We start from the raw sequence: 14,311 nt of genomic DNA, 5'->3' as shown, positions 1-14,311 counted from the left end.
GGGATTTTGTCTTCCTATTCTGTTGTACTCTCCCATGTCTTTAGTACAGTGCCCTGTCCGGAGTAAGAACTCAGTAAATATCGTGGATTGATTCCCTGCACTCTTGCATTTCCTCCTGCCACTAGAACATCACTACATGAATTGTGGTGGCATATCCAGCTCAGTTTGCCCGAAACGGAACTCATCATCTTCCCTCCCAAATCTTCTTCTTTAGTTAACTTCCCCATGACTGCCAACAGTATCTCCATCCTCCCCATAATACAGGTCCATAACCCTGGCATTTTCCTTGTCCGTCTCTCTCTTTCAACCCACGTATTCAGTCTGTCACCAAATCCTATCATCCAAAAGGCCTCTCCACGCCATCCAGCCACCTACCCTATTGGCCCAGGAAATTATCATGTGCTGGTTTACTACACTGTATCACTCGCGTCACTAATCTCCCACCTACAGTCTGTGCTTCACCATTTATCTTCGGTCACTTTTCTAAAATGATGTTTTGCCCATGTGTGCTCACTCCTCATCTTCCTCCAAGAGTTACCTATTTCTCTCCACATCTATCAGAGACTCCCGCAGTTGATTTCAAGGCGCTAAATCAGCTGTCTCCCCTCCTATATACCCACTGTCTTCTCATATAATTCCCCAGCTCGCACGTTCCGTACCTCTCAAACCTATGCACTGTGCCTCGTTCTCTTTCACTGCTTATCTCCTACTCACCTCCTCCCCGCTGCCTGAAAATCTCTCCCGTTTATATCCAACAGATCATAACTCATTCCCATCTTCAAAGGCTTTCTAAATTCTCATCCCTTACAGATCTTTAATTTCTTTATATCTCCCAACTCCAACATGATCACGTTAGTACCTCAATCCCCTGTAGCATTTTTGTATATATCTTATATCCTCTCTTACATCCTCTTATCTGTAATTTAATTTAGTGTCTGACTCCCTCAGATTGTAAACCCTTTGGAAGCCGGGATCATGTGTACTAATTCTACTGTGCTCTTCCAAACACTTGGTACAGAGTTCACACACACTAAATACTCTTGCCTGGGTCATATTTATTGTCTCAACGTCTTGGGAAAAGTACAACAGAAGTAAAAGATGTGTTCCTTGCTCACAATCTGACATGGGAGACAGACATGAAAATATTTACAAATAGTAGAAGCTATAAGGAGAACAAGGATCTGATACAAGGTTGAATCATAATTTTAAAAGACTTGAAGGGTAGACACTGGTTTAACATGGGTTAAGCTGAATCCATCCTCTGCCTATAACAGTTAATTTTTAATTTTCACTCATTCAAAGGGAGGAAAACATAATAATCTTAGTCATGATAGCATCTAAAAATTATTTTGCAGTATAGGTATTCTGTCGATTATTTTATGTGAATGCCATGTTTTCTATGCAAACATCATCACTTGAAGTTCTGTATGCAAACCATAGCTTGGAAGTGAGAAAAATGGTTTGAATATGATGTTGTCCTGCACAATTGTCCTAATTGCTTAAAATTGCCTGAATTAGCCTGAACATTTGTGAGTTTTGTAGATTATTAAATATCTTTTGAAAGCACTTTTGAAATTTCTTCCAGTCTGTGGTTAACAGTAGCACTAGCTGTATGACTTTTATGGTTTGAGCATTCTAAGCTATAGTGTGGAATGAGGAATTGCCTCTTAAAAAATAATCTAATCGCCCACAAACCAAAAATGCAGCAAATCACTTTCAGCAGGTTGCAAGATGTATATTTGAAACAGACAATGCTGATCACGATGCAGCCACTTTTAATCAACCCAAGGCTTGATTTTATAAAATGTCTGACCTTCTACACCACCAAAGTCTGAAGTAGCTGTGGGAAATGCTTTCCTTCCCTAAATTCTTTGAACATCTTGATTCTGCAGAAGATATATTTTAAATTTTAAAAGCAAAATTCTTAAAATTGGAGGCTAGGTGTAAACTGCAAACCTTCCCCCTTCCCTCCTCCACCCAGCTCCTCAATAACTTTTTTTGTGGGGGATGAGGTTGGGAGGGGAAAGGTCAAACTAAATTTTGCGTTTGTTTTTCTGTTGAACACTTCAGAGCAGGAGTAATGAATGTTTGATGATATTTTTACAAAGCTTAAGGGGTTACATGTTCAGCTCATTGGGCTCATTGTGGATTGCTAACTGTCTTACTGTCTCTGAGCTTGCGCTACTTATCAATGCTCATTTCACTCCTCTCTTTTCCCTTTCCTACTCTTGCTTCCTTTGCTATATCTGTGTGTCTTTAATGGTAAGACTAAAGAAAGTCTATCCACGTTATAATAAATAATTTTTCAATTTTTTTTTTAGTAAAACAAGTTGTTGTACATATTTTTGGCTGCCTTTGTCCCTCAGTGTCTTGCTTTCGTTTCGTAAAATACTCTCAGCGGTATTCTATATATACATATATATATATATATATACACACACATGTATTTATGCTTTTTTATACAACAAAGAACTTCAGTGCAAATTTAGTTCTCCTCCTTACTGTATTTTGCATTTCTCTTCATGTTTCTAACATGTGGTTCTTGTTATCTTGCATTTTTAAAGCTTGCCCAGTAACACTTTAAGGTATTTGCTTCATTACTGGAATTTATTTCTATTTTGGTGGTAAGGGAAGAACCTGGGTATTGTGATCCTTACAAATCCCTTCGTGATGCTATTTTTCACATACTGTCCATCATAGTTTTCAAATATTGTGGGAACCTTTTCTCCTAGGTCATGAGGTACTAAGATACCAATAATTTAGATTATATGACTAAGAGTTTCCAAACACTGCAGCAGAAGAGCTCCCAGTTTTGATGATAGGACTTCTGTTATTAAAACCTAATACTTTGATGAGTTCCCATTAGAATGAGTCCACCAGTTAGTATCTGACCCATGGAAGAGCTAGCCTGCTGATTTTTATGCAGTGGGGTTTTTTGTCGGCCCTGCTTCTTGTTGTTCATCCTCTAGGCTAGAGATTGAGTAATGTGGCTAAATGAGATTACGAATCCATTAATCTGTGTAATCAGTTCTTTGCAACTCCTGAAATTCTAGTCTGTGGTATTACAGGCAGAGTTTTGAAGACGGGGAAGCCAAGAAACTAGATTAGTTGATCATTGGTATTTTGGGGGTGCTTATTTTGTGCACTGTATTAGGCACTTGTGATAATACAGCAGAGTTGGTGACACATCACCTGCCTACGAGGAGCAATCTAGAGGGGGAGACAGATGTTAATATAAATGAATAACAGATATGTAATTTTGGCCCTGCATTTCTCAAGATTTAACTCCCCTACTACTCTAGAGACAGGCACTGGATCTGAGAGCCTGCTTGGTGTAAGCCTTATATAAGTGGAAATTTCAGCCCTCCTCCTTGCGTACAACCACAGAATAGGTCCCACATTTGTTTGACATATAGATCCCAAACTCTTTTGATATAAACAACTTGCATTTTTTGCAAGGAGGATGTTAGGGAAATGACAAATATCTGAATGAACAATGATTTCAGTGATATCAGTAATCAGTAAAACTCAAGACCATTAAAAATAGTTCCTAAGAGAAGGAGCATGGTCTTATCTGTACAAATCTGGTCTTTGACAATTACTGATAGTTCACAGGTATAAATTTTTCTTAGCTGATCGTGTCAGAGTAACACCGTTGAGTCTCCAGTATTATGTTTACATTGTTTTCTTTGCTTATATCTTTGTATTATACAATTTAAAAGTTCCAATAACTTCCATTCTCCCTTTTAACTAAAATGAAAAAAGAATATGTCTTCAGCAGCGGCAGATTCTTCGCATCCATTATATTATTCACTTTACAATACTCTTGGGTGCCCTGTTTTCAATGTGAAGTCAGACATGTAATTTGAGTGTTGAGTTAGGTAGTTTTGGTAAACCCCAGATTCTTCTCTTACTACTTTTTTTTCATTTGAAGTATAAGTGTAAGCAGAACAAAAGATAAATACAGCACTTATATTTTCAGCTGCTTGGGTTTTTCACATTCCCTAAGACAATAGAATATTGTAATTCATTTGCTGGATATCATGGGTCTCACTAAGTTGACACAAATGACGGCAACAAATTTAGCATGGGCCTGTCTTTCTCCTTTCTCTAATCATCAAGAGAAAGAATAAAATATTCTGCATTAAACCCTCCTTCAGAGCCAGTCCTGATGGATCTGTATAATTTGGCCGATTGTAATGCAGACCAAATATCACAGTAAAACTGTTAAGAAAATGCTAATAATCCCTTGCCAAAAGAAGTTAAAAATTAATTTTAAGCCAGTTTTCTCCCTTATATTCCAGGGATAGTTCATGAGAATGTAGAGTTTTGGGTTTTTTTTTCCATTTTGGTGGGGTTTTTTGTTTGTTTTGTTTTTTGTGTAGTATTCTAACCTTTTCTTTCTGGGTTGTCTCCTCTCCCTCACACCCTCCTTTCCAGTTCTAAAATCCTAGCCTTTTTACCAGTCGTATCTGTGTCTACCCCCATGCTTTACCCATGGCTAGGAGCTGAAGTTTTCTCTGCCATTAAGAGATGTACAGATGGTTTGACACCGCCTGAGTCCAAGGGTGTAATGCAGCTAAATTGAGTCAAATCCCACTAACCCACCACCCAGGACTGAGCACCCCGACACCAGTACTCTGACATATCGCCGCTAGATCTTCCCTCCATTATCATTTTGTATCTTCTCCCAAAAAAGTTTTTGTACAATGACTACAGAACCAAAGGGACTGTTCTGCCCTTTCTCCAGATGCCTTTAAATTCTCTAATAACACCTTCTGATTTTTAAATTGAAGTTTTAAAGCAGTAATCAAAATTGCAGGTGCAATAATTCCAACTAATGCTGTGGCCCGTAGCTGTTCCTAGAGCATACATTTAGAAAGCATCCAAACTAGTGAGGACCATCAGATTCTTTCTGCATAACCAGTGCTTTGCATGATAACTGTATGAATAAGCTTTGCATGTAGTTTTTGTTGCTTGATAAGAATTATTCCAAGAAGTAACAAATTCAATTTGAGAAAAATATTTTTGTGGATCATTCTGTGCAACCTGTATTTTTGATTCAACATCTCCCAAATCTATTAACTTGTTTCTTTAAATTCAAATGGATACGATGATATGCAGATTCTGGCATGTATATACTATGTAGGTAAACTTCTTTTTCATTTTCTGTTTCCTAAGTAAGAAAAATCCAAAACTGCTTTTGCAAGTATATAATCTAATTCCAATATAAAACTATTTGGTAAGAATTATTTTAGTAACATTATTTTAATTCACTAAAATTAATTTTGTTGATGCTCTTTGGCATATGCAATTGACAACACTTCTTTGGTTGACTTCTGGAATTGTTCGACTCTTTGCTCTTTTAGAGAATCCGTGTTAAAAAAAGACACTGATGAAGAGAGAGCTTCCTTACAGAAATCCATCAGTATTACTAGTGCCTTGCTCACAGAGAAGGATGCAGAACTGGAAAAACTCAGAAATGAGGTGCTGTACAATCTGGAGCTGCGTATTTATACCCTCTGCCCCCTCCCGTGCTGCTTATTTTAAAAAATAGAAAAATAAAATGTAAAATAAAACTGAGAAAAGGTCTGGTTTTCGCTCCAGATAAGGAGCCCAAAACCCTAAAAAGAGAGGTTCAACTACTTGCTAGCTTATGGATACTAGAGGAGTTTGTCAGGAGGCGGGAGGTAGGGCCTTAAGTTGGAACACAACTTCTAACACAAACTTTCTTAGTGACCATAAGCAAGTAGTCTAAACCCCTTTGTGTCTTAGCCTCCCAGATGAGTGGGGTTGCAACTCTTCATACTGTTTAAAGGAATTCATCACACTTTATTTTTTGGTCATAAAGACCGACAGACAAGATGCGAAAGAGGACACATTAAACATGACAACACAGTGAGACACAAACTCAACTTCACTGTCAGTGGTCCCTTTTTCAAATATGAAGGATTACTATCTAAACACATAAATATAAAGTATCTATAAAGATATATAAAGTATCTATAAATGATCCCCCCCGCCCCAGTCTCTTTCCAAGTATCCTACAAGTCGGGCAAATGCTACACAGTAATGCAAATGAATCTGGAAATGGATAGCATTTAGTATCTGAGTGGAGGGAACATCTATTTTCAGGTTTCTCGTTCAGTTTGCTCACTCCCTAGGCTTTCTTGAATTCTTCCCCAAATTCCATATTGCTTGAAGCCTATACTTCAGTAGAGTGGTTTATTTTATCTTGGGGAAGAGTGTAGCTTTAAAACGGTTTATCATATGCGTCTTCATTTGTTTTAGAATAGGAAGTAAGCTTACACGTTTCTAAATAATTTGTTCAGGTTACACTGCTCCGGGGAGAAAATGCCTCTGCCAAGTCCTTGCATTCCGTTGTTCAGTCACTAGAGTTCGATAAAGTGAAGCTGGAGCAAAAGGTGAAGAATTTAGAGGAAAAACTTAAAGAAAACAAGAAACAGCTTCCTGATGTAACCAGCCTCTCAGGTACGGATTAAGTTTGGCTCTCTTTCCTCTACGTCAAGCCTAAGGTTCCCCTAAGATGTTACCCTTGAAAGTGACTGATCCCATTTAACTGCACTGCTAATTTATCCATGGAGGTGAGATTGAGATTGCAGGGGTCTACTGTAGTGTCTGAAAGTGGTTGAAAACCCCAAATAAAGGTGGTCAGAGTTCACCTCGCTTAGTTCAGTGCCTGGCACATAGCAGCTGATCCCCTTTAACTACACTGCTAGTTTATTCTGGCAAGTGAGATTGAGATTGCAGGGGTCTACTGTAGTTTCTGAAAGTGGTTGAAAACCTCAAATAAAGATGGTCAAAGTTCACCTCGCCTAGTACAGTGTCTTGCACATAGTAAGCACTTAACAAATACCATCATTATTATTATTATTATTATTTCCCTCCTTCTCTCTCTGCTTCCCATTCACCTGGCAGCTCCCCTCCTATACCCTCTGCCCTTTCATCCAGAACCCCCACCCCCACCCCCTCCACCCTTGGCCCTGCCCCATAACCCTATTTGAGCCAGGCTGACTTTGCCCATGTGATGGAATGAAGAACAGCAATGACCAGAGCAGATAACAAAAGAAACCAATCAATCAGTCAATCATATTTATTGAGCGCTTACTGTGTGCAGAGCACTGTACTAAGCACTTGGGAAGTACAAGTTGGCAACATATAGAGACAGTCCCTACCCAACAGTGGTATCACAGTCTAAAAGGGGGAGACAGAGAACAAAACCAAACATACTAACAAAATAAAATAAATAGAATAGATATGTACAAGTAAAATAGAGTAATAAATATGTACAAACATATATACATATATACAGGTGCTGTGGGGAAGGGAAGGAGGTAAGATGAGGGGGATGGAGAGGGGGACAAGGGGGAGAGGAAGGAAGGGGCTCAGTCTGGGAAGGCCTCCTGGAGGTCTCAAATCCAGGGTAAGGAAAAGAGTGGGGGAGAATGTAGAGAAATGATAAGAGGGCAGTTTAGCCTGTCTCTCTTGTCAGTTGAACTCTCCCAAGCTGTTAGTACAGAAGTCCACTATATCGGCATTCAGTAATTTTCCCCCCGACCCGCCTCCAGCCATACTGGCTTGTCCCCATCTAATTCTCTTCCTCCTCCAGCTCTACCACTCCTTTCCTGCTTTGTATGGGACGGGGCTCCCTGAGACGGAGACGGCGCCGCTCGTGCCTTGCAGGGGACTGGAATGGCCCAGTGGCACCCAAAATGTAGCAGACGGCCCCCGATAGGTTCAGCCCTGCACTGTGGGCCTGGGGTCCCTGCACTGTGATGCCTCCACTAGGGAAGGCCTGGGGCGGATCCTTCCTTCTTAGCAGCCACCATCGCCTCTTCCCCCTTCTGCAATCCCACACCCCCATTAGTAGGGATTATGAGTACTACTGTTGGACTCTCCCAAGTTGTTAATTGAATGCTCTGTCCACAGCAGGAGCACAATAAATTCTATTGATTGATTGAGATGTTAAGGCGTGCAGGATATGGTGTGAGTTTTCCTTAACATGACCCATCAGTCAGGTAGTCCTTGCATTATGAGAGAAATGAGCAAATAGTGATTTCTTAGACCCTATAAACATTAATTTTCCTAAATAAGACCATTTTGCTATCGCATTCTCTGGCCTATCATATCTAATTTCAACTCACCCATGGTACTGTAAGAGATTCCATGTTGGCGATTGGAACTTTACTTATTTTCTATTATTCTCTCTCTTTCTCTCTCTCTCTAAAGGTGATGTTGCTGCCACCCAACAAGAAGATGAAGAAAAAGCACAGGAGAGCCAGGTAATACATTCATTTTAAAGCAAGTTAGATCAGAGTTTTCAAAACTGGGGTCCTTAGAAGTCAAGATTGCAGATACTCCGAGGCTTTTTCTGCTTAAAATTCCTTTGAAAGCAAACTCCAAGTAAATACCAGCAAGTTATCTTATTCTTATTTTACCTACAAATAAATGAACTGATCTGTTTTTCATTTAAAGGAGGGAAAAACTATTGGGAACTATATTTAGGATCAGCCGTTTGCAAATTACCCATGAAATTTTGCGTGGTATTTTTTACATATTAAAAGAGTTGTATTTAAGAAGTGTTAAATCAGACATCCGATTACATCCTTAGAAGTTGAGGCTTATTTTGCCATCAGTAGTGGAAATTCTGTATTAATAATGTGCATCTCTCTTCCTCCCCTCCTTTGCTTCCATCTACTTTTGTCTACTGCTGGCAACACTTTCTTCCAATCAGCAAATGGTTTGTTTGCTTCCTAACCTTTCTCATTCTATGGTTGTGGGCAATTTCCTAGTACTTTTCTTAGTCCTTTCTTGTTCGGAGAAACCTTAAATGGTATTCCCTGCAAGATGGTGAATTTTATAAATGACCGAGATCTAGAACAGAAGTTTTGCTCATTGATGGACCCAAGAGACACTTTTTTGACAGGATGCCCTACAATGAGTTCAAAGCTCTGTTTTAGTGTCTTAGTTGAGCGAGGCACCCTCTGATGCTCAAACAAATTCTTGTGGAAGGTGGAAAAGATTGCAGTCCCTCGTTTTCTTTCCACAACTAGCCAGCATATGATGCTTCAATCAAGGAGAAGCAAAGAGTGTGGATTTTCTACAGCTTTAAATGATCAAAAAACTGTCTGACAGAATCGTGTTGTTGAAAGGCTTCATGGTTTCTATTTAAAGGTCTTATGGGATGGTGTTGGAAGCCTTTGGTATTTTCAGAAGAAGGAGGGAGAATGTGCCTCTTTTGGATTTGGGTGTGCCTGTGAGCCCTAAATTCTAAAAGAGCCAAGGATTGGGAATCAGGAGACCTGGGTTTTAATCCCAGCTCCACCACTTGCCTGCTGTCTAACCTTGGGCAAGGTATTTGACTTATCTGTGCCCCAGTTTTCCTCACCTGTAAAATGGGGATTAAAAATGTGTTCTCCCTCCTCCTTAGGCTGCAAACTCCGTGTGGGACAGACAGTATGTCTGATCTGATTCTAATTTATCTCCCCCATTGCTTAGTACAGTGCTTAGCCCAACAAATACCACGATCATTACTGTTTTGATTATCACCAAGGTAAAGGGAGGGGACTTCTGAATTTTTCCTCCTCACAGTGTGCTCTCTCCCAGTTTTCATCAGCCAGACCTAAGCGTGTTCTGTTTTCCTGTGGCCAAGGTCCCCGCGACACAGTGTACCCGTACCAGGGTGTCACCACCTTCTTCCTCAGTTGAAAAGGTCACATTCACAACAGAGGTTTTGGTGCCGTCCCGTATAACAATGGATCTCAAGTAATCTGGTCTTCCCACATTTCAGTCGTGCTTATTACAGAACAGTTTGAGGGGTTCTGATGTCATTAAAGCTTCACACCCATCTCCTCCTCCCCACACAACTGCTGAGTGTTCACTGAAATGGGCTGACCAAAGGAAAAGCAAAGCAAAACCAGAGCTTAGAAGCATGGCTAGCTCTGTGCTAGGTGCATGGACTCCTGATATAGAAATAGGCAAGGACCCTTCTGCACAAGGAACGTAAGAGCTAATTAGGGTAGTACAATGCTATGTACCTTTGATCTCTTCTTTAAAAAGTGGTCTTTCGTTGTTTTTCCTTTTTTGTTTGAAAATGAATCAGATTGATTTCCTAAATTCTGTCATTGTGGATCTTCAACGGAAGAACCAAGACTTAAAGATGAAGGTGGAGATGATGTCAGAAGCAGCTCTCAATGGAAATGAGAATGAAACAATTAATTATGACAGGTATTTGCGCTGGTTTGTACATATTAAGGATTGGCAATACCTCCCAGAAATGCTCTTAAAGCTAGGTCATCAAGGACCCTAAAAGCTTAAGTAAACTTAGGAAAATTCAAGTAACCTTTCTCTTATGCTAAAGTCAGAGAAAGTGAGAGAGAAAACCGGAGACCCTTCCCCAATACTTTGATTTAATTTAAAAGCAAAAACGAGTCACCGTCTTTACCGCTCTCAAATCTCCGCTTAATTTTCGTTCTCGCACGGAGAACATATCTCAAAATTTGGGCTTCCCCTGTTAGTTGGATTACGGTTTTAAGGTTCTGAATGTTCTGGCATTGACTTTGCAGCGACGAACAAGAGAAGCAGTCCAAGAAGCCGCCCCGGCTCTTCTGCGATATTTGCGACTGCTTTGATCTCCACGACACCGAGGACTGTCCGACGCAGGCTCAGGTGTCCGAGGAGCCCCCCCACTCCACACACCACGGGAGCCGGAGTGAAGAACGCCCATACTGTGAGATCTGTGAGATGTTTGGGCACTGGGCAACTAATTGCAATGACGACGAAACCTTCTAATGCAACCCAAGGGCAGGGCCGCCATCTTTACCGGATACGCCAACAGCGGACGGTTTCACACCAGCATTTGAGTGTGTGCAGATGTCAGGAAAACGTGCATTCTTTCTGACCTTCATCGACAAATCTGAAAAAGGATTCTATCCGTGCTTAAACTTTTTCCCCCTCGGATAAGCTAAAGTCAAAATAATACACAACTGACTAATTAGGTGACTTGTCACCTCTTATTTATCCTTTGGATTTGTTTTATTTTTGACAGGACACTGCTCTGGATGCCTTTTGATGTATTATCCCTAGGGGAACCTTTGAGAGCACAGGACTATTCCTATGCTGTTAATCTTATTTAAATAACTTAAAATTATGCTGTTAATTTTCACATTTGCACTAAAATATTTCAAGCTGCATTTGTACGTGTAGTTTTTTTTTTTTAAGCTTTGACACTGGAATGGGTTTGGAAAAATAATTCCATCTTGCATTTTCATCTACTCATTTTAACTTTCATAGAACAGTTTTCTGCACTGCCTATTTATCAGGAGTGCCTTTAGTTCAGGTTTGAAGACAACATCTGCGTACTTAGAAAATCACGAAACAGGTAAGGGGAAGAAGGAAAGCCCCAGGAGCTGCTGTGGGAACTTTTTATAACCTGTATGCTGCACACACTTACAACTGTTTGTGTGACCTTTATTTTCCTTTTTGCAAAATTTCAACTTCTAAATATTGCGTGTGTAAATAAATACATATATATATAAAAAAACTATATTTTGGAAAACACACTGTATGTTTTTGCTTTCAAGTTTTTAACTATTCAAAAGAGAACTTTCCACAGGCTCATTCAGATATGTCTGTTTGGACCAGAAACAGCATTGCGCCCAGCTTTACTGCTGGTTTGTTCGTTCATTCGTTGTTTAGTCTAAAAATATGGAGACACAACAAATTCTAATTTTCCTTCCGTGGCCTACTTTCCCAATGACTGTTTAGTTGGAACTTGGTTTATCCCAGATCCATCTTCTCTCCGTTTTTTGCATTTGCTCTGTTTTTAGATGAATTTAACTTCGAAACCCAATATTACCAGTTTGAGACTTTTCTTTCATCGACACAATGAAGAAACGAATGACTAGAACCATTTATCACTGTATTAAATCTTGTTTTGAAAGTCTTAAGCATATCAGCGTATATATAATAAAATACAGTGCATCATCCATGCCACATGGACAATAAATGTGGGGTTTACTCTTCTATAACTGTGTGTATATATATGTATATGTATACATATATATATATATATGGCCTTGATGTATTTTTCCCTCAATATATAACTGAGCACTGGCACATGAAAATAAAAAACCTTATATGAAGTCATTCAAAATTTGGGTTATGAATGTATTATAAGAATTGTTCTAAGAGAAATATGTAAAACAGTATTAAAATTTGAGCAATTGAATGTGCTGTATCTCCTTTAATAAATGGTTATTCTCTTTGTCCTTCATAGTAGGGCACGCTACTCCCAGAGCGTTCCACCTCTCCTGTCGATAATCTTCCTCTACTCCTAAAGCAGATAGTCAACGTGAAGTGTCGCCTTGTCGATTCTGCCTGGAAGTGCTTCCCCTCCATTCCTGGAGTCTTACTAAAACAGCTTTTAGAGAATTAGTTTATTTCAGAACAGCGTAGAGCCAAGAGATTGCAATTACCCAATTTGGCCGAATCCTCCAAGCCAAAGCTAAATGATCTAACTATTAAAAATTCCTTAAAGATTCAGATTCAGAATGTTATCATATATGATTATGAGTGAGGTGTATTTTCTGCTCTATAGTCTTATAGGCAATTTGATGTAGAAAGTGTTGTGACTTTCCTAATGCCACAAGAGGGGCGTGGCTTTGATCGCATCTTTCAGGCAGAAGATAATAATAATAATAATGGCATTTATTAAGCGCTTACTATGTGCAAATCACTGTTCTAAGCGCTGGGGAGGTTACAAGGTGATCAGGTTGTCCCCCGGGGGGCTCACAGTCTTAATCCCCATTTTACAGATGAGGTAACTGAGGCACAGAGAAGTGAAGTGACTGGCCCACAGTCACACAGCTGACACTTGGCAGAGCCGGGATTTGAACCCATGACCTCTGACTCATCATCATCATCGATCGTATTTATTGAGCGCTTACTATGTGCAGAGCACTGTACTAAGCGCTTGGGAAGTACAAATTGGCAATATATAGAGACAGTCCCTACCCAACAGTGGGCTCACAGTCTAAACGTCTCCATAGTCCGTGCTCTTTCCATTGAGCCACGCTGCTTCTCAGATAGCAACCCTGGAAATTTGGGTGGAGCTGGGTGTGCTTAAGAAGAACTAAACACAGCACATAGTTATTTATTGGTCTACTTGATCAGTTGCTAAAGTGGGGGTTACCAGTTCATTCATTCAATCGTATTTATTGAGCGCTTACTGTGTGCACAGCACTGTACTAAGCGCTTGGGAAGTACAAGGCGGTAACATATAACGACGGCCCCTACCCTACAATGGGCTCACAGTCTAGAAGACTGCTGTTCTAGAGTAACAGCAGACTTCCTGCAGGTGATGCAAATCCTGAGTCACTCATCAGTCTCTGGAATAACAGTTGTCCCCCAGGTAATATGGGTCCTAAGTTTGTCAGTCAATTTGTCTTTTTTGGTTCAGCTTTTTTTTTTTTTTTTTTTTTATAGCATTTATTAAGCGCTTACTATGTGCAAAGCACTGTTCTAAGCGCTGCGGAGGTTACAAGGTGATCAGATTGTCCCACAGGGGGCTCACAGTCTTCATCCCCATTTTACAGATGAGGGACCTGAGGCCCAGAGAAGTTAAGTGACTTGCCCAAAGTCACACAGCTGACAATTGGCAGAGCAGGGATTTGAACCCATGACCTCTGACTCCAAAGCCCGTGCTCTTTCCACTGAGCCACGCTGCTTCTCTACACGCAGCTTGTTACGTTGGCTGGCTACATAGCCCTCTTTCAGGCAACACCACTCTCAGCCCGTGTCAGTTGCTCAGCATTACCTACACCTCATTTTGTGCCCTTTCATCCCTCTGATTGAATAATCCTCCGATGCTTCTCCACCCCAGATGACCAGGTGGCCCTTTTATATCCAGAGAGAAGGACTGGAGAGGGGTTGGAGGCTTTTTGGCACGATTAAATGTTGGTTCTAGCTCCTGTGAAGCCAAAAAAAAAAGTAAAGCCTGTTAAACTTGGTACATTGACTTTCTTTTGGCAGCAACCTGGAACTTAACCCTCTAGACTGTAAGCTTGCTGTGGGCAGGGTATGTGCCTGCCAACTCAGTTATATTGTACTCTCCCAAGTGCTTACTACAGTTCTCAGCAGACGGTAAGTGCTCAATAAATACAGTTGGTTGGGTGGCTGCTAATGTGTGTGGGGCCACTTCTCACACTGCCTGTTTCTTCATAGTGCAATCTGAAAATTTTCTTGGGATGAATACTGAGGATCCATCCATACCCAAAGGACTAATAGTTTT

General features: G+C 40.3%; 1 protein-coding gene across 4 annotated transcripts in view; it reads left to right on the top strand.

Annotated features, from left to right (window-relative positions):
- Window positions 1-11,213, top strand: part of CLIP1 (CAP-Gly domain containing linker protein 1) — a 116,904-nt gene extending 105,691 nt beyond the window's left edge. For 3 of the 4 annotated variants that reach the window (XM_038763764.1, XM_038763762.1, XM_038763763.1), the window contains 5 exons: window positions 5,370-5,487; window positions 6,333-6,492; window positions 8,251-8,303; window positions 10,124-10,248; window positions 10,587-11,213. In XM_038763764.1, the coding sequence (XP_038619692.1) occupies window positions 5,370-5,487; window positions 6,333-6,492; window positions 8,251-8,303; window positions 10,124-10,248; window positions 10,587-10,812 (682 nt within the window). In that variant the 3' untranslated portion in view covers window positions 10,813-11,213. Of the gene's footprint in view, window positions 1-2,564; window positions 2,586-5,369; window positions 5,488-6,332; window positions 6,493-8,250; window positions 8,304-8,755; window positions 8,762-10,123; window positions 10,249-10,586 lie in introns of all 4 variants that reach the window. The other variant, XM_038763759.1, reaches the window with a different exon arrangement.
- The last annotated feature ends 3,098 nt before the right edge of the window (window positions 11,214-14,311 follow it).

The sequence above is a fragment of the Tachyglossus aculeatus genome, chromosome 21 (assembly GCF_015852505.1).
Source record: "Tachyglossus aculeatus isolate mTacAcu1 chromosome 21, mTacAcu1.pri, whole genome shotgun sequence".
NCBI lineage: Eukaryota > Metazoa > Chordata > Mammalia > Monotremata > Tachyglossidae > Tachyglossus > Tachyglossus aculeatus.
The sequence above is the reverse complement of the archived record's forward strand: the minus strand, read 5'-3'. Positions and strand labels throughout refer to the sequence as shown.